The sequence below is a fragment of the Limanda limanda genome, chromosome 13 (assembly GCF_963576545.1).
Source record: "Limanda limanda chromosome 13, fLimLim1.1, whole genome shotgun sequence".
Taxonomy (NCBI): domain Eukaryota; kingdom Metazoa; phylum Chordata; class Actinopteri; order Pleuronectiformes; family Pleuronectidae; genus Limanda; species Limanda limanda.
In genome coordinates this window covers 24,165,742-24,186,446 of record NC_083648.1, presented here as the reverse complement: position 1 = coordinate 24,186,446, position 20,705 = coordinate 24,165,742, and the positions used below count along the sequence as shown (strand labels likewise).

At 40.1% G+C, this 20,705-nt stretch overlaps 2 protein-coding genes across 2 annotated transcripts; both read left to right on the top strand.

Moving 5' to 3' along the window:
• The first annotated feature begins 7,940 nt into the window (after positions 1–7,940).
• On the top strand, positions 7,941–9,684 carry LOC133018438 (transmembrane protein 70, mitochondrial-like). The gene is made up of 3 exons (XM_061084805.1): positions 7,941–8,174; positions 8,667–8,766; positions 9,029–9,684. Exons 1-3 carry the CDS (start codon positions 7,998–8,000, stop codon positions 9,472–9,474), a joined length of 723 nt encoding a protein of 240 aa, XP_060940788.1. The 5' UTR covers positions 7,941–7,997; the 3' UTR covers positions 9,475–9,684.
• Positions 9,685–11,949: 2,265 nt separating this feature from the next.
• LOC133017570 (ankyrin repeat domain-containing protein 45-like) lies at positions 11,950–18,037 on the top strand. Its single transcript, XM_061083680.1, has 5 exons — positions 11,950–12,184; positions 13,407–13,574; positions 13,671–13,756; positions 14,261–14,393; positions 17,904–18,037. Exons 1-5 carry the CDS (start codon positions 11,950–11,952, stop codon positions 18,035–18,037), a joined length of 756 nt encoding a protein of 251 aa, XP_060939663.1.
• Positions 18,038–20,705: the final 2,668 nt, after the last annotated feature.

Here is a 20,705-nt window from a genome sequence, read left to right as displayed (position 1 = left end):
CAGTTTACTGAGCTGATTGTGTGCTTACAGGTGAAACAGAACGCTCCTGATCCACAGATGTCCCTGCACTCTCACTGCAGCCTTGATTTTCAACAGCAAACCCAAACTTAAAACACTGTATTAAGCTGCTTACAGACATGCGCCGGAATCCGGAGATCCTCTGCAGTTTCTCTGGAGAAGGTGTGTGAATGCAAATGTCTGTGTGAGACAGTTATAAAATGGTGCAACAATTTACAAAGTCCCACACACAGGTTATTAATAAAAACACTTCTGGTGAAGGCCAAAAGCAAGACTCACAGAGCCATTGGTTTTCTATAGAGGTGCAACTGGACTTTGGCGCGAGCAAGGGCATTTAGAAAAACCTTATTATTATTAAAACGGATATTAGGAGAGTTAAATTTACTCATTGCTACCAGATTAGATTTAAATATTCTGCTAGATTAAAACATTTTCACGATTATTTTGCAAGATTCCATACTAACATTTATGAGCACTACCCCCAGCGGTCGCCATGATGATGTGCTTCCTCTGTTAGTGAAGCATTCAGGAATTTTCATCTACCCCTTTGTTTTTAGGGTGGTCCTGAATACACAACGGTTGAACAGGTGTTTGAAAGACTAGATGGCCACTACCCCTAGATCAAACAGATTGGACAACACAACCCCTGGCTGCGGGGCAAAACATAGGGGTAGGGCAAGGTGTAGGGCTAAGGGGTGAATTGGGACAGGGCCTTTTTTTTAACCTTGACAAATTTATTTGTCCTTTCTGATCAGGAAGCCAGTTGTGCACATGCATGGGTGTGTATGTTTGTAGGTGAGTGGGTGTGTTACAAACTTTCCCAGTGTAGTGGACACATGTGATAGACAGAATTCACCAAAGACTGTTGACGTGCACTACGTGGTTTGCATGATGACACACTCTGTAAGGAGCTGTGGGGTTACCATGGTAACAAGGGCACTGGGAGGGGTGAGAAGCGGATGTTTTGGTGACACCTGGAAGTTCTCTGTAGCCGTAAAATGTTTGTAAATAAGACGCACACCGAGAGGTGCACAAAACGAGAAATCTCCTGACTACTTCTTCCCATCGACTTCTACATTGGTGACCTCGATTTTCTCTGGACGTATCCAGAGACGGACATGGCAACAAACCCAGTCTCGCTAAAGCTATGATTTATTACAACAGTACAAAGAAAGCCCTTCGTGCCCAGCTGCCACTTATGTAGATCTAATAACTGCAGTCAGAGCTCCCTGCACTGTGCAGCTCATATGAAGCAGCATGTGAGAAGGAAAATAAGCTCCTGTATCAAAGTGAGATTAACATTTAGAAACTGTGAGAAGTGTGTGGAAGAGTAGACAAAGTTTTAGATGGAAGCAACTGACTTCCACTCTGGAGGCGATCAATCTGACTGGAGTGATCGCCTGCTGTAGATTAAAGTGAAGAGGACCTGCGTGGTCACAGGTAATTTGTGCAAGGGACAAGGGTGACGTTATGTGATGAAAAGGATAGAGCCAAAATGTCAGGTCAGGGTGGATGGAAAGGTTGAAAAATCCCCAGTCTTTGAAACAGGAGACTGCTATTTGTTTTTAACAGTGATGTTCATTTATTCATGTATTTATTTAGCCGATATCCTGTCGTATTTATTGGAGATGAAGGGAAATATATTTTGGACTTTCACCATGTAGACAGAAACACTACTACACCATATGAATGACAATGTTGCTTCATAAATGGAGCGACACCTGCAAGCTAGTTCAGGCAGCCAACTCCAACTGTGCTGCTCCAATCATGTGACATACATCATGTGACATACCTCACTTATCTATAATACACACCCAATTTCCCCAAATCCCCTTTGCTCCCACTGCTGCTGCAGTATTGCTACCAGTTGCTTCAGCCCCTCCACCACCACAGCATCCACCTGTAGGCTCTGACAGGGGGGGTGACCTTTTTAGTATTGGCCCATTACTCTGATCATTCCAGTGTAATCATATGAGGGAGTGATTAAGTTGGAGCCTAGACGCCAAACACTAAACCTGGTATACTGCTGCAATAAACGTTTAAACGTGAGTTGTCCGACTGAACTTCCGGAAGTGTAAAAAAACTGCTATATGCACATAGATTTGCTGATAAGCATACAGCTGTCTTGGATATATGCCACAAACAACAACCATAACATTATTAAAAGAAAGGTGGTTTCAGTGTTGTGGCCAGTTTGATTAAGAACTAGAAAATAAGATTGAAGTCAAATAACTGATGGTTCAGGATGGACTCTCTCAAATCAGGCCCTGGATATACACTGATCAATGTCAATTAGTGCGTATTCACAGTTTGTTTAATTCTTCCTCCAAAAGTCCTTTGTTTGAGGTTAAATGATAAATGATCCCTAAAACGTCATATGTCTACTTAAGAAGTAAGTGTGCCTCAGTATAGAGGATTAAATGTGTTTTTCAGCATTCGTTGTTTTTAAGTATTTACCAAAATATGATTGTTTTTATAATTGATATGAAATATGATATACGAATATTAATTAATTAATACATTAATTTTAAGTATTAGGCCATTACATGTGAACTCAGATCAGCCTCTTTACCCCTTAATAACCCCATTACCCTGTAGTAACCTCTGCAGTGCAGCTGAGTCCACAGGAATAGGAACCATGCAGAGTAAGGCACAACGAATTAATGAAAGTGACCACGGTGCTATTTGTGGCAGATGACAAACTCAGTTTTCCAGTAAAGGTCAGCTGCACAGACATGTCTATGTGATGCATTCATTCCACTGTGGAGATACTAATGTTGTTCCTCTTTTTTAGTTTTATGCAAAAATGGTGGTATCAATTTCTACAGCAGACATTTGACTGATAACAGTAACAATGGTCTATTCAGTTCAAGAGTTGTATGTCTCACTGTGACATAACAGTGTGAGTCAACAACACCAGGACATTCAGAACCGAAGAATCCAAATGAATTGGCCATGAATTAACCCAAACTGTCACAGATGGTCGTAACCACGTTTTTATGTTATGCAGGGTTAGAGTTTTTTGGATTGACCCAAATTTCCCTGCCGGTGGCAATGCCTAGAACATACGGTGAACATACGATGCATAATTTTGAAATCCATGTAATATTTTCCCCCACTTCCAAATGATGGACTATTTTGTGTTGGCCATTACATAAAATCACAATGAAATAAATTATAATCTGTGGTTAAGCCATGACAAAATGTAGAAAAGTCCAAGGGGGTGAATATTTATGCAAGGCACTGTACATGGCGAGGCTTTGATACAGTCCACAATTATCTCACAGTGGCCTGTGTGTTAATAGTCCGACAATGGTAAGGAAAGGTGTCATTCGTGCAGGCGTGTAGTGCACGTGGAAGAGCGTTATCTTGATAAACGGTGTATTCAAAACATGTTATTGCGTCATTACGGTCACGTGTCAGTGGAATGGAAGGAAGTTGTGGTTAATAAAGTACTTTCCTATATCAACAGGTGTACACATTAAGTATAACCTTTGACTCATGCCGCTGGGTGTGTGTTTGTGTGTGTGCGTGTGTGACAGGCAGACAGACAGCTGGACATGCTGATGTAAATGCCTTTTACATCACCTCTGTATAAACATTGTGGGAGCAAACATGTTGTTGAGAAATATCTGTCTGAACTGGAAAAGCCTCTGCAGCTTCACTGGCTGACAGGTTCCTACTGGTCAAATACACTCTGGACCAATCCACGCTGCCCCTGATATTAAACTGCATCAGACTGATATGTCGGTGTTGGTGTACTTTCAGCAAACCTGGTGGGAATATCATATAAAATAAGATAAGATAATCCTTAATTAGTTCCACAATGAAGCAATTTGCAGTATTATAGCAGCAAGAGTCAAAATAGACATCAGTAAGTAATATGTACCATGCAATACTTAAGAGTAAGGAATATACAAAATATAGAAAATATGATTTAAATTAAACTCTAATATACAGTGTAAAAACTGGAAAAATGTGTGCAGTGTGAGAATATGTACAGTGAATGAATTGCACACTTGTGTTACTTAGGGTTAGGGTTACCTACAGATGAATAGCTTAAGGAGCTAATCAGAGGTCGAGGTCAACACAATAAGGTCCAAAATCACATTCTCCACGAAGCCACCATTGATTATAGAGAGACCATCTAAAGAAAGTTATTCCCCATTTTTAAGATATCATATAAGTTGACGAAGAACACCGAAGAAGTAAGACACGAAGAAGAAGGAAAACTACGTCATCGACACACATACAAAATAACATTGTATCATGGATAAAAGCATTAACTTTATTGTTGTGCTTATTTTTATTAAACAATCATTAATGCAAGATATCAACAGCTGTTAAGTTCTGTTTTGGATCTTAATGCACCATTCAACATTATTGACCATCATGTAGAAAACCCAAGGGAACAAGATGAGAACATGCAAACTTCACACAGGATGACCATGGTCCGACTGGGATTTGAACTGGGAACCTTCTTCAAAAAGGGCTAACCATTGCACCAGAGTGTTGCCCACTATGGATACTGGCGACAGAAATCAAAACCTTCTGTTGCATAATCAACCTGGTACTCCTCATTCCTAAAACATTTTCTTTTATACTATTAACTTAAAATTGTACCTATAAAATATTTTTTGAAAACATGATTTATATGTTACATTTATATAGTTTTTCTAGGCTTATCGACCCACTAAAAGCACTTTACAGTACAAGTCAAATTCATATATTCTCACTCACATTCATACAGAGATTCTATATTTTATATTTTTCTTTTCTATCTCGCACCATTCATACACTGCTGGCACAGAAATTCTGGGTTCAGTATCTTAACCAAGGAATGCAAACTTAGTTCAATCTGGAGGAGCCGAGATTGAACTAAGTACCTTCTCGTGGACGACCCTCTCTACCTCCTGATGCTGATTTGCCACTATACAAATACAATTAAGTTGAATTGAATTGAATTAGCTCATTACTAACTTCCAAGGGCATAGGTCCTCAGGTACAAGACAGTTTCTTTAGTTTTTTCGCAACAAACAGATGGAGCAGCAACATAACACATGCAAAATAAAAATCGTGAAAAAAGAATGAATGATGTGTTTATAGTGAGAGAGAGGCTGCAAACATACAGCCACAGAAACACAGCTTCGTCAGTTTGACAGCACGTGCAGCATTTATCGAAACTGAATACACAACCAGACACAGAAACGCTGACTTACTACTTATCAAATGACTCTTTAAATGCTCAGAGCATTGTAAACAAGCTGGGGTTTGAGTACAGAACGTTTGAGTCATCGGTGTTACGCCGACCTAACAGACAAGTGTTTGCAGTTTTACCAGTTGAACCAGGTTCAGGAATTCAAGTCTCACCAGAGTTCCAATGGAAAAGTGTGTGTGTGCGTGTGTGTGTGTGTGTGTGTGTGTGTGTGTGTGTTCTTATGAAGTTGAAGTCACATAATCTTATATGACTCAATTTAATTGACTATGTACGTTTGCTCCAAGAAGGTTCCTGGTTTGAATCCCAGTTGGCTGTAGTCTTTCTGTGTGGGTTTTCTCCCGGTACTCTAGCTGAATGGAAATTGCATTCACCATTACTGTGAACTAATAGGTGTGCAGTAAGGAGGGACCACCCTGAAGGAAATGTTACTTTTATTTGATGGTATTTTCTTTTATTGGAGAAAAATTCATCCCCCCCCATGATCATTTAACAGTAATGACAATACAGATCATTGCTGTTAAAGGGTCGGACATAAATATATAAATTTGTTGTTCACTTTATATATATCTGAAGTTGAGCTACAACCCATTCAACTTTTATGAGATTGTTTAATCAAAACTAGTAAACTAGGAATCCACTCAGGCAGATGCAGGCAGTCTCACATATTAAATATGATCCAGAGCAGTAAAACGTTTAAGTTTTGATTGCTAATCACAGATGATTTTTTTTGATTGACAAAATAATGAAGTTATCATATAGTCTCAGCACATAGGCGACATAGATCTTGGTTCTCAATGTCTTTTACCAGTTAACGTGACTGTTACTGTGTATAGCTCTGGTGATAAATGGACTGTTTGAAATGTCAACGAAAAGTGGTTGAAATGACTACATGTTGTTTGTGGCATAACAGCATACATCACTCGTGCAGTATAAAGTATATGCAGTGCAGGGACTACTTCTATAGATTGTTATGCATCTGAAGGTTTGCAGCCTGATGAGACTTCTGAGTCAGTACCATAGGTCAGTACCCACTCTGAGAGGAATCTTAGTAACATGCTCCCACCTGCTGGATGAGTTGAGATGCTGCACTTGTGTGGATATGGAACAACTTGAAGTGGCAGCACAGTATGTCGTCAATACTTGGTTTTGCAGCCCCATTATCTCCCAGTTCCAACACTAATGTAGCCAAACCAAGATCTTTTTATTTAACAGAAGGACCTGTCACAGCCACTGCGATAACTGATGTCATATACCTAGTTTAAAGTCTGCTGCAATGATACAGACATAGTATAAATTGTATCACCACTTGGGCTGTGGTCCCAACCAGCAGCTTTAGATATTCATAATTCATTTACTCTTGTCATCTTATGATCAAGTAATATTTAATCACTTTATTTGAGTATAATTTCTTTGAGAAATTAGGACAAGATGTTGAATATCCCATGAGTTGGAAGGTCCTCCACTGTATTGTGAGCAGCAGATGTTGAGGTGTCAGTTGTTTACCTGTCGGAGTTCGCTTAGCTTTTCGATTGTATTTCCTTTTTTATTTGCACTGTACATTTTCTTGATAAAGATTTTTCTGGATTTAGGTTTACCTTTCTCTAAATTTCAGGACCCTACTGTCACTGTAGTGGACCCCAGGATCATAGGAGGTTTCTGCTATTACCACTAAACACCCCCGCTTGAGGAGGGCTTTCACATGTTACTATATTATACTGACAGTTTACTCAAACAGCTGTCAGTCTGATCCCAGAGCTGTGGATGTTGCTGTTGATCAAACAAAGACAATAAACATCCAATCAACTGCAAATTAAGTTGTACACTGTGATGGAAATTCATCTTGAGATTTGAAATAATGAAATTCTCAGACTGGAGTTGCCATTGAGTCTATATAATAGTACGCTCTGCAAAGTTTACACAACAAGCACGGAACAACAACTGGCTGCAAGTTCACAAAAGCCAGAACTTATACAAAGAGGCGTTAAATAAGAGATAATATGAAAAAAAGAAGACATCAAAGACATCAAAGACATGAGATCATCATCTATGGCTTATCTGGTGTGTCCGTCCGTCCGCAGTACCAGTTGGAAGAAAAACATCACCAAATAAGGGTTCCATCCTGTCAGGTAAACAGTATTACAGCAGTGAGACCCCTAGTCAGGGGATTTCCAGTACCTTAGACACTGGTCAGTGGAATTTTCCATAACAACACTTTGTCACTGAGGCAAGACACACACTCCTGTTCTTTGTTGGAGTGATACTAGACTCTAGATCTCCATTATAAACCTGCCTGACCGTGTAGATGTGACTCAGTGTAAGAACAGCAAGACATCAGGCCAGTTCAAACCAAGTGATTTTAAGCCTGTAGGAATCACTGATGTCTTAAGACTTAGGGCTCAGGAAAATAATATTTCTGTGAATGTAACACCAACATCTGACATTTGACACCACACTCACTGTCTCCACGTTTCCAGATTTATATTAATTGGATGCAACTTTAACTTATTTTTTTGCTCCCATCTAACACAGCAAGACCATCCTGACAGCTCCTCTCTGCACTATGTAAAAAATGGGTGGATGCTGACATGACTGACTAAACACGCAGCATCCTCTGCAATTATGTCCTTTTCGGGATCCTCCTGTCCAGCTGGTGGCGACACACGCCTCTCTTGCTGCTGTGTTCTATCGACAAAGAAGTGTTTTCCGGCGTGTGTGGATTTAGAAAGTCAATGGATCAGTTTGGGTCTTGAACTGAAGAATAATGTTTTCTGTGAGTGTCCTGCGGAGGCTTCGACCCTGTCTGGTCTCTGCCTCGCTCCGTTACACTCTGGTCTCGGCCGGACAGCACGGGCCGCTGTGTACCGGCTCTTTAATCGGAGGAGTTAGCCGGAAACAGCTACATGTTGTCAGAAGGTCGTTCCTCAGCCATAACAACAAGGTATTTAACAGTGGACGGACACGGGGGGTTCTCCACACACACACAGTGCACCTATTGAACTAATGCTTCACCGGATATCTTTACACGGCGAATGCAAACAGCGCTTGCTTAGATTAGCTTAGTTAGCATTAGCCGCTCAGATCAGTCTGACTGGAATCGACTGCTCATGCCTGATGGGATGTCTGCTCGATTATCTCACCTCAACAGTGACAGCAGACAGTGCACATTACAGATATGTGACAGTGAAATAACCAGACATTCTGTACAAAGATTACGTCCTTAAGTTAACCATTATGCAGGTTACAGTGGGACAATAAAATGACCTGCAGGAGTTATTTACTCATTTAAACATGCAAGAGTATTTACTGCATTTATCTGGAGTTCTTCATCAGTGCCAATAATTGATGGTGCGGCTGCTCAGCACAGCACATCACATGCCAATCAGTGTCTAAGCAGCTTTTTCAATGCGTGTCCTCTGTTTGGTTGTGGCAGGTGAGGTCTCTGTGTCCATCCAGCCGTTCTCTCTCTGTGCACACACACTCCGAGGATGGGGACCTCATTTACACTGGCACCCTGGGCACGGCTGTGAGAGGTAAGTTACATCTGAAAGAAAAAAACACTTGATTATCGTCGTCTCTCTTTTCCTTTATCTGCTTATTGTTGTAATTAGTTCTGAGTGGACATCAATTAAGTGACTGCTTTAAATGCACTAAAACTTAATTAGCAGTCACACTTAACTCTTCAGTGAGTGAAATGCACCTGGGGCTAATGGATAAAATGGATGCATGACTGATAAATACAGTGTGTGGAGAAGTGTATCTATAGCAACTCTCTGAATCTTCTCTCTCTGTCAGGGGTGAAGATGTTCTCCTACAGCACCAGCGGGACCAGCCTCTTCCTCATGCCCCAAATCCTCCTAAAGACCGGACTCGGGGTCCAGAGCTTCGCCCTGCAGGCCGCTTTCTGTGGCATGATCGGCTTCTTCACCTTCCTCACCCCCGTCTTCCTCCACTTCATCACCAAGGGCTACGTGGTCCGTCTCTATCACAACCCAGACAAAGACATCTACACTGCCATCACATACAGTGTATTCCTCACAGAAAAAAAGTACACGTTTCACCAGAGCCAGGTCAAGATCCCAGACGTCAGCAAGATGTTCACCACCTTCTACGTCAATAACACGGGGATGCTGGTAAACCCAGACCTGTTCCCCATCCCACACAACTACAATCACCTGATGGGCTACGATAAACCCTTCAGCTTCGACACAGATGACATGGACAGACCCGATAAGAGCTGAGAGACTGAAGGCAAACAGGTGTTAGCGTATGAATAACATCCCCAACTCTGAACTGCACAATACACACACTCAGTTTCTACCAAGGTGGAACATCTACTGAAGACTTGACAATTGAAGTAATCTCTCAACTTCATTTCATTTAATTTTTTGTCAATATATTGATGGATGTTTCTTCGAAATAAATTATAACTTGATTATCATGACCTGTTATTTGGGATGACACAGTTTTCTTTTGGTCAACATTATTACTAATTTATTTGGATTTGTACATATGTTCAAGGGATAGTTCAGCCAAAAATGACAGTTCACTCATTATCTCCTCACCACTATGCCTATGGAGGGTAGGACGAAGTGTTTGAGTTGACAAAGTCTCCTCAGAAACATTTAAGGAACATTAAACTGAATAAATAGAATACAATTAATATTAATTCAATTTCATCTTAGCATTATTTTCTCCAGGCTCAAGTTTTCACTTTCTTCATTAGCATTAAAAACAGGATGAATGTGAAGCATATGGTTATTTTTGTAGTTTCTTTTCAAACTGCACATCATTTCATTTTTTTCTGAGATACATTTGTCATGTTAAATTAAACTGATCCAGAAATGTTTCTACACTAGAATCATGGATAGCTGGAAGAATATAATGGAAAACTGTCATTTGAGTTACTGTAAATACTTTCTCAAAACAGCACTTGTTCATTTTGAGTTTGAAAGACAAGTGTTATGCCTGTACTTATGCCTGTAACTACTTAGCCCAATGATTTCATAAGGAGGCTGAGTTGAGCACAAAAACAGAGAAACTACAGCTGTGACAGGTGAGACAAAGCAGAGATCCTGATGCAAACGAGCCCCAGCAGCGTTATAAAGTAAAAACCCTCCTAAACTCATTTTACAGTAAAGCTGCGGGGAAGATGTTCAGGAGGAGACACCACCGTCATAAATGATGAAGTAAGTTCATATCTCTGATGGTTTCACTGAGGAGGGAGGAAGAGGAAGCAACGCTGCAACTGCTGAGAAAGATTATTACAGTAAAAAATTGTATTTATAGAACTCAATTAAACTGTAGAAAACTAAGCTGTGGCATTTGTTCTCTAACAATCGTCCCAGTGGATCATGTTAAAGTAAAACAGTTAAAGAAACAGCTCCGGTTAGCCGTTAGAGCGTGGATGACGCTATCACCATGACAACAGCAGCTTCCTGTCTGGCTCCCAGCTAACATAAGTGAGTGACAACCAGTGTGTTACTTTACAGATTACTTGATTTTAAAAGTAACTAAGTTTAATTACAAGTTACTTTATTAGTTACATTCAGCAGCTGCCGACAAAAGCCCCGCCGCCTCAACATAAAAATGACAACCGGTTTTGCCAACACTCACTTTATTAGAAATGCATTTTTAACAGTAATGTACACATTAACAACGTAAAATGTATCTCCTGACATTTTAAGTTGAACTTAAAAACTATTCCCTGAAAAAATACATGTTTTTATAAAAATAAAATAAAGACAGTCTTTCTTGACTTCACTTAACATAAATACTTGTTATAAAAATAAAAGAATGACAGTCTTTCTTGAATTCACTTAACATAAATACTTGTTTTTCTAAAATGAAATAAAGACAGTCTTTCTTGACCTGACAAATTTAACTGTTAACACTGTAATGGAAAAACGTACCACTTATGATCTACATTGTTAGTAAATGTAACTATTAAATTATTTTCAACATGTTTTATGAACATTGTACCTGTTGTTCACAGCATTAGAGAAGCAAGGAGTGGTTTTACAAAAAGCTGTTCTGTGAGGCAGCCCGGCATTGACAGTAGTAGGGATTTTGTTTATTATGGCACGAAACAAGGGCGATTCAACTTAATTGTCGCATAGGCTACATGACTTCACTCCCGGAGACGCAAGAAGAAAATCAAATATATTGTTACGGACTGGGTTTATGTTTATGTTTGGATTTGACGTATGTTCAGTAAAACACTGTGTTGAAGGAGCGTTCCGATATCCTGAGGGTCAGTGAAGGGGTTGGGTTGGGACATGTGACTGTTTGGACCAATAGGATGGGGATGTTGGGAATGTCAGGGCCTCATTGGCTGGTTGTGTTGGGGATCCGGGGTCAATGAAGTGAAGGGTTGTTGACATAGACATATATAAAGACTATATAAAAAGCCTTTACACATATATAAAGCCTTTATATATATATAAAAAGCCTTTATACATATATAAAGCCTTTATATATGTCTATGGTTTTTGATGTGTGCGAGTGACGGAGTGCGAGTGACGGAAGATGATAATAAAAGTAATAATAGTAGTATAGTAGACAAAATAGTAACGCACAGTGACTTGGAGGAGTAACTTTAATCTGATTACTGGTTTGGAAATAGTAACGCGTTAGATTACTCGTTACTGAAAAAAGGGGTCAGATTAGAGTAACGCGTTACTAAGTAGCGCGTTACCGGCATCACTGGTGACAACATGTCGTCTGTTGCGGAAGAAATCTTTAAATGTGTGCTGTCCGGAGACTTGGCCACTATCGAGAAGTATTTACAAGCTGAGAGTGTCGTGGGCAAGTCGCAGGAAACAGACCTTTTCAGTAAGAAGGACGAGCTAGGGAGAAATGCTCTGATAACCGCCGCCATTTTGGGAAAGAGCGACATCGTCCGAGTGCTGGTGAGAGGAGGAGCTCAGGTCAACGAGCAGACTACGAGCGGTGAGAGCTGGGTTCAATTATGTATATCATATGGAATATTATATGAAGTAGGCTTCTGCTTATCAAGGACCAAATATATTTATAAATAAAATCTAAAAATGTACAGTTACATACAAATACTATTAAAGTATTCTTTTACATGTATACATTCATTTATTTATATATTTCTACATCTATGTTTCTATTTCTGTATCACTACATTCATTTACTCAGCAGTTCTACGTTTATTTTTTTCTGTTTCTACATTTATAAAAAATGGCCTTCATAACTGCTCAGGTTTAATCAGGTTGACTCCAATGCTAACTGGAGATTAATTATAGCAGTTGAAGTTCACTAGCTATCTCTGGCTAATGTGATCCCTTTCCACTGTAATGTGTTAGCCAAACCTCTTCTAAACTTTGTTTTTTTCAATCAAGTTAATTTATTTAGAAATAAATCCAAACACACATGTTTGTATGAACACACAATATATTTGTATGTCTGTTTCATATATACATCTCTATTTGTGTGTATACTGGATAAATGAATATGCAGAATCTCTCAGTAGGATGTACAGTATACTCATAGCTGCTATGATCAGATGTGATACACAATGTATCAGCCATGAATCCATTTTATCCATCAGCACCAGGTGGATCTCACTCACTGTAGAGTTGAATGTGACTGTAAATCAGGTTATAATGCATTAACTTTACAATTCAAACAGTTACCTAATTTATGTCACTGATAACAAGGGTCCCACTGCAGGGCCTGTACTGTGGAGCAGTGGTTATCAACAAAACTTCACGTTGAACTTTGTTTTTTTTGTCCTACAAAGCTGGTTCACTTCTTACCAGGTTTAATCATCATGGTTACTGCTCTGACCTAGAAGTCTGCCCAATCAGATCAGTGGAAAACCAAGGTCATTATTTCCACAGGATCTGACAGTGAACCTGTTAGCCACATGCACTTAATACATTTTTGTGATAGATATTTCTATTTAAAAACATTAAGGTTGGGGGGTTTAATCTCAGGCTCCTCCAGTCCACATCCCAAACTGTCCTGGATAGAAGATACTGAACATGTGGCGACTTTGCCAGCAGTGTTTAAAAGACGATTTATGAATGTAAAGTATGAGTGTGAATGTATAAAACCCTTTGAGGGTCGATAAGACTGGAAAACTGTGATACCATTTACCTTAGCCACCTGCACTGGCCTCAGTTTGATCGCCTTTGTGTCTCAGGTTATTCAGCGCTGCATCTTGCTGCTTGTTGGGGTCACGTGGAGACAGTGAGGACTCTGCTTGAACTGGAAGCTGACAGAAAGGCCACGACCTACAGGGGGGAGAGGCCTGTGGACGTGGCTCGGAGATACTCCAAGACAGACTGTGTAGACTGTCTCGACCTGGCAGGTGTGGGCCGGTGACGTTCTGCTGTTATCTTCCACAACCTTTGATTTGTAAAGATGTATGTTACTGTTAATTCTATGTATGTTTATCTTCACACAGAAGCCAAACAGGACCTGATGTCATATCTAGCCTCTGTGAAGGAGACTATTTCAAACTCAGGGAGGAGCCTCACGAAGGAAGAGAAGGTAAAACATTTCTTTAATTGGGATCAACACTGAAATTAAAGATTGTTTATTGGTTTAGCCATTTTAACATTTCATTAGTTGTAAATGGGATCCACATTTTAGAGTTTAACCCCGAATAACTTTTGTGTGGGGAACCTGTCTGTCTGTCTGTCTGTCTGTTTATTCATGAGGTCAGTTATTATAAATACTGTAGTCGTGTCACTGCCATCGTACAGTATTAGTGAGTGTCTCTGGGGTAGGGAGGTAGAGCGGGTTGTCTACTAAACTGGGTCAGTAGTTCGATCCCAGTTTAGACTACACTACACTACTGCAAGTAGATGCACTGAGTGAATGTGTGAATGATAAAACTGTCCTCTAAAGTTCCATTAGTGCCCTTTAATTAGAGCCACACCCTATTCTGACTTTTCACTTCTACTGTTACACATTAACAGAAATGTCAGTGTTTCATTGTCTGTTTTTCTTCCCTCTAAGTTCATCGTGTCTCTTCTTTAAATTCCTGCACAGAACCTCTGTACGCGTGCATGTTCTGCAGGGTCAGACTGGATCCAGAGTGTCCAACAGCCAGCCTTGTCAGACTTCATCGCCCAGAGGAAAGACATAGAGGACACTCTGCAACCTGTTCTCAGCAAGTTGTCAGGTCAGTTTAAGTATTAGTGCAGTAACTTACAGAATCAGTTTCTGAACACACAAACACATTTCCTCCTCTAATGCAGTACCCAGTTAAACTGAATTTTTGCAAGTTCTCATCTAGAATGTGTTAATTTATTCAACTGTTTCACTGGTGGCAGATAATAACTGTAAAGGTGGACCACTGCAATATGTACACAAAATTATATTCTATACATTAAAATTGTGTGCTAACTTTCTTTTTACATCTCACTGTGATTAAAGTGTGTAATGGCATTATACTTAAGAATCATGTGATTTCTTTTTGCAGCACAAATGCCTGATTAACCACCTTTAAAGGATTAAAACAGGGATGTTGTGAGGACATCACCTCTTCTCCGAGTCTCACCTGGAGATAAACGCTGTGTTTTGAATAACGTTTTTTTGGACTTCCTGTAACCGCCTAATGGCTGTCTCATGTTCGATAGAATGAATAGGGGACGTTAACTCTCCTCCTGACTTTTTCTTTGCTGTGATTCTCAAGAAAAGGGATTGAGACCAGTTGTAGTACATGGGGACTAGAGAAAAATGTTTTACTCCACAAACTGTATATATTCAACAAAAGAACACCATCAGTACCTTAATACCATTTTTCTCGGTACTAAACTAAGTACTGTTACTAGTTCAGGGAACTAGTAACAGTACTAAATGATAATTGATGGTCCATTGGGATGTGTAGTTTCGTTATATGTGTAGTGTCATTATTTTGAGTATCAATTAATTTTTTATGAACATTATAAGACATTATCTTCACAGTTAACTAGTCCTGAAATGTGTCCACTTTATGTTATACAATCAATGTTGATGGACCATGTTGAGAAACGAAAATGTGTACGTTTTTTGCATAAAATTTAAATGTATAATAAAAATACAAATTAATCTATAAGTACAAAAATCTGTGCTTTCTTACCACATCTCTTGAAACAAAGACATGAGTGAATGTATAAATGTATACATGTACACATACCCAAGAGGCCACTTGTTTCAATTTCAGATGATTCAAATCCCAGAGATGAACTGAAAAATCTGCCTAATTGTAATTAATGTCCTTAATGAGGTCTCTTTAACAGGGTCCTTCTTCAGGATCCGTGCAGAACACAGCAATGAAATATCATACTTGCAGCTGATTCCTGGTCAAGTTTTTTTGAAAATAAGTTACGGAAAAAAATACAAATATTTGAACATATTCTGTTGAGTCACTGAAAAATAAATTCTCTTCGACATAGTAAGTCTTCCTGTTACCACGAGTCACTGGTTTCTGATGACTCAACACAAAGTGACTCTGCCAGGAGAGTGTGGCTCTCACAGCTCCACTGCTTAACGCCACAACGACCGGTGATTATCACACCTCCTTTCAATAGTTTTCACGACCAGATATAGCAGCACATCATGCTCTTTTAAAATCTGCAGTTATGCCTCCCACCTTAACCCTGGGTGACCTTTTGTGAAGCACTTCTATGATATTGTTAGTCACATGACATCACTTGAAGATATTTGTCAGACGTTACCCTCTGGAGCTACGAAAGCTTTTGTCCAACTTTTTTTTAGTCCTTCCCCAAAAAAACCTGTGGACAGACATGGTCTAAAATAGGCAGAAAGTTCCCTTTAATCTTTTTATATTTCAAAATGTCTTTCATGCAGTACATGTGTAGCACAATCCAAGTAAAAGTCAAATGTCCATTCAAACAATAACCGTGCTATTTAAATGACACCGACCGTAACAAATTTAATTGTTTATCATTCATTGTTATCAAAGCAACATCTAAATAACCCATCCTGAGTGCCGTGGCCAAAGTCGTCCTCCATCGACAATGTTGTGTTGTGCAGATTAAAGGCACTCTCTGAAACTCAGCACACAAACTCCGACAGCTCTACCTGGGACCCTGAAGCTGCTTGCTTCTTTGAATTGAGCCACGTCATCCATACAGGTATTTATCTTTCTGACAGCTTCTTCTTCTCATCATCATCATCATCAATTATAATCTCCAGGCAGAACATGTTCTGAGTATTTAACTCTTAACCCTCGACACATTTGTTTTGCATCTATACAAGGTTTTTAACAACACACAGGGCGCTGAAACAGAACATGAAACAAGTCACTTCTATCTTCAAGAAATTGAGGGGAGTTTAAATTTCACATGGGTTCATGTCAAAAGTAACACAACCAAGTGGCAGTTTAAACACACAGACACACTCAGGGCAGACAGTACTGATCGAGCCAGTCCCTTTTTTTCTCTGTGTAAAGTGAACACAACCATGCAAGTACACAATGTATTGTAACACAGGGCAGAGTCCAGACTCCAAAGGAATATGATGAACAGAACATTTCACAAGTCTCTTCTTGACTGAGATTGTACATAGTGAACGGGAACAGTCTCTGGAGAGATAAGACATGAAAGAGTCCAACCGAACCAAACAGTTTGTAATAGATATGTTATGGTGGTGGTGTGATCAAATACAACAAAGAAAAACTTGGATGTTTTTAAGATGTTCTGACTGATTAGACCTCTGCTCCGTAGAAGGCTTCAATAAACAGTTTGCCTTTATCATCATCATCTTTCTTGCACACACTACCAGCCAGGGAGAATTAGGGAAACATCATGGAATACCTGAAAATAGATTTAATCATCCTCAGTGGAAAAGGCAATAAACGGTGATGGGAAAACTAAATTTGACTTAATTGAAATTGAATGTATTGTGACACAACGGCGTCACAATATGTATTATGTGGTCTTTCTTGCCAATCAGCCCCCTACATCTATTCAGCATGGCAGCAGTGGAAGGAAAGAGCAGACGATAATGTGACACACAAAAGCACAAAACCAACACAAGGATCTATCGCCTCTGCTATGATAGACATGTAGGAGACACAATAAATGGCACACACTGAAATCATTTTCGACCCACAAACCAAAATGACTGAAAGGTCAAGAAGTACAATTCCAGATTCCTCATCTGCTGATCTACAGAACGTTTATAGGTGGCTTGAGTGACTGCATTTGTTGACGCTGCATGAGACTTTGCTGCAGTTTTCTTTTCTTTTACCCATCAGATCGAAACTGCAGTAGAAAAGGGGGGAAAGAGTAATGAAGCACATTGTTGTCATCAAACCTTTAATTGTCGAATAAAACTGTAAAGACTGTTTCATGATTCCAAGATCCTAATAATTTAGGATTAAACTGTTTGGCTGTATTTAAGCAAAATTGGTAACTTGATGAAGCTGGCCTTTGCTATGAGTATGACTCGTGAAATAATATAATCTACAGAAAACTTTCCTTCTGTTCAGGACCTAGTTATCGGTTAACCATTTTCCCAGACTCACATTCATAAACAGGTGATGTTGTGATTGTTTTGTGATGAAGATGGGACTTGATTAAATGATAATAAAAACACATATCTGTCAATCCAAAGGGTTTTTTGTATTCAATATTGTGCTCCTCGGTTTAACTCTTCACATAAGTCATTCTGTTGTCCTCTGAAGATGAAGGAAAGGGATTCTGGGATGGCAACTGTTATCCAGTGTTCACTGTGTATGCATGTGACTACACCCACACTGGCCACCAGTCCTCCTTTGCTGAGTGGTTCACCACTGTAGTCAATGTCCTCTCCTGTTAGGGTCGTCATGTGGCCTCCTGCAATCATAGTAATGATCTGTCCTTAGTACGGTGCACTACACACATTTAAGTCAACACAGAGATGATGAAAAAAAGTAAAAACTTCCCTTATTACTAAACACATTATCCAAAGCAACTTACAACTTAAAAACAACACAAAAGCAGAAGTGTATCTATAGCAACTCTCTGAATCTTCTCTCTCTGTCAGGGGTGAAGATGTTCTCCTACAGCATCGGTTCCCAAACTTGGGTACATGAAGTGGTTCCAGGGGTACGCGGGGAGAAACTTGTGTTCGCATTTTCAAAGTGAAAAAGCCCATTCAGTTTTCAAACTGAGATATAAATAATTTTGCAATATTAAATACTCTGAATAGCCAAGTCACATTGCCAAAAACACTCATGTATACCCATATTCAGCGAAATAATTTCGTCGATGACATTATTTTGTCATCGACGAATTGGATTCTGTATCGTGCCTGCTGATCATAGTGGTAATGGAGGATCCTTTGTCGCCCTGGCATGGGCTGATGAGGGACCACGACCGAGGCGGCAGCTGACAATGGATTCTAACTGGCGGCAGTGGACAATAACTGTGGACTATAGTGGATCCCATCCTGATGCTGGATCGTGAGCTTGCTGCTGACCAGAGACTATGATTGCAGCAGGACTGCTTCACATATAGTATTGAAAAAATGTTTACCCTCATCGATGCTGCTAAAAACTTTAATCTTGATGATGTTTTCTTAACACTTGACATCTATTGCACTTCTGTCCGTCCTGAGAGAGGGATCCCTCACATGTGGCTCTCTCTGAGGTTACTACATATTTTTACCTGTGAAAAGGGTTTTTAGTAGTTTTTCCTTACTCTTGTTGAGGGTTAAGGACAGAGGATGTCACACAATGTTAAAGCCCTATGAGACGAATTGTGATTTGTGAATATGGGCTATACAAATAAAACTTGATTGATTGATTGATTGACGTAATTCTGTTGAATTCACTGCCAACACTGCAAAGCTATATGTCTCCATGAGCAGTGATGCCGGTAACGCGCTACTTAGTAACGCGTTACTCTAATCTGACTACTTTTTTCAGTAACGAGTAATCTAACGCGTTACTATTTCCAAACCAGTAATCAGATTAAAGTTACTTGTCCAAGTCACTGTGCTTTACTATTTTGTCATTAATAGTAAAATATATATTTGATTTCGTGCCGCGGATGGGGGAGCAGCCGCCCTCCGCTCCGCGCAGCCGGAGGCTCGGTGTGCAGCCTGCCGCGACGTATTTTGGGGGGGGGGTCCTCGTCCGCCGCGCCTCACGGCGTCTCTGGTGCGGGGGCTTCCTTTCTCTTGGACCGAGGGGTTGTGTCCGTCGCCGGTGGGCCGTCGGAGGGGACCGGTCGGCGGCGGCGACTCTGGCCGCGTGCCGGGCCCTTCTCGCGGATCACCTCAGCTACGTCGCCCGCTCCTTGCTTCTCTAATGCTGTGAACAACAGGTACAATGTTCATAAAACATGTTGAAAAGAATTTAATAGTTACATTTATAACCAATGTATAAATAGTAAGTTTTGCCATTACAGTGTTAACAGTTAAATATGTCAGGTCAAGAAAGACTGTCTTAATTTTATTTTAGAAAAACAAGTATTTATGTCAAGTGAAGTCTAGAAAGACTGTCTTTATTTTATTTTTTATTGTTTTATAAAAAAAATAAGTATTTAAGTTAAGTTAATTCAAGGAAGACTTTTGTTTTTATAAAAACATGTATTTTTTCAAGAATTAGTTTTTAAGTTACATTGTACATTGTTGTTGTGTACATTACTGTTAAAAATCCACTAATAAAGTGACTGTTGGCAAAACCGGTTGTCATTTTTATGTTGAGCCGGCGGGGGTGTTGTCGGCAGCTGCGGAATGTAACTAAGAAAGTAACTAGTAATCTAACTTAGTTACTTTTAAAATCAAGTAGTCTGTAAAGTAACCAAACTACTTTTAAAATCAAGTAGTTTGTAAAGTAACTAAGCTACTTTTTCAAAGTAACTGTGGCAACACTGTCCATGAGTGCCTGAGGAGTCCACTGCTCTTCTTCAAGTAGGAGGTCGGAATATCCGAGTTGCCTGGAACACAGCACAGTGAGGATGTTAGCAGCCCGGAGCTATACTCTTACGCCGGCTTCACACCGGACGCGTAAGCGTCGCGTGAGCGTCGCGTGAGCGTCGCGTGAGCGTCGCGTGAGCGTCGCGTAAACGCTAGGCTGTCACACCGGACGCGTAAGCGTCGCGTAGATCCCTAGCACGCCGGGGCCAGGCTGCACACCGGACACGCTGAACTCCGCGGCTGTCATCCTGCGATTCCTCCCCGTGATCACACATACAGCTGATATTTGTCATTAACTGAAACGGTGTCCCAGCATTTGTCCTTTTTAATGTTGTCTTAAACAACACGGCCGAGGATCGTACAGCTCACTGTACTACTTCTCCACTTCAATTATTAATTTAATGTCATCCATCTTCAAGAACTTCTCCGCTGTTTGCTCCGTTCAATGTCGGGTGTCGAGGGTAAATTACGTATTCTCCACCCAAGCCTATGTGGAGAGTACGTAGACACACACACACACACACACACACACCCTCTCTCTTTCTATCTTTATGACTGCTTGTGTGGCTGTATGGATGGGCAG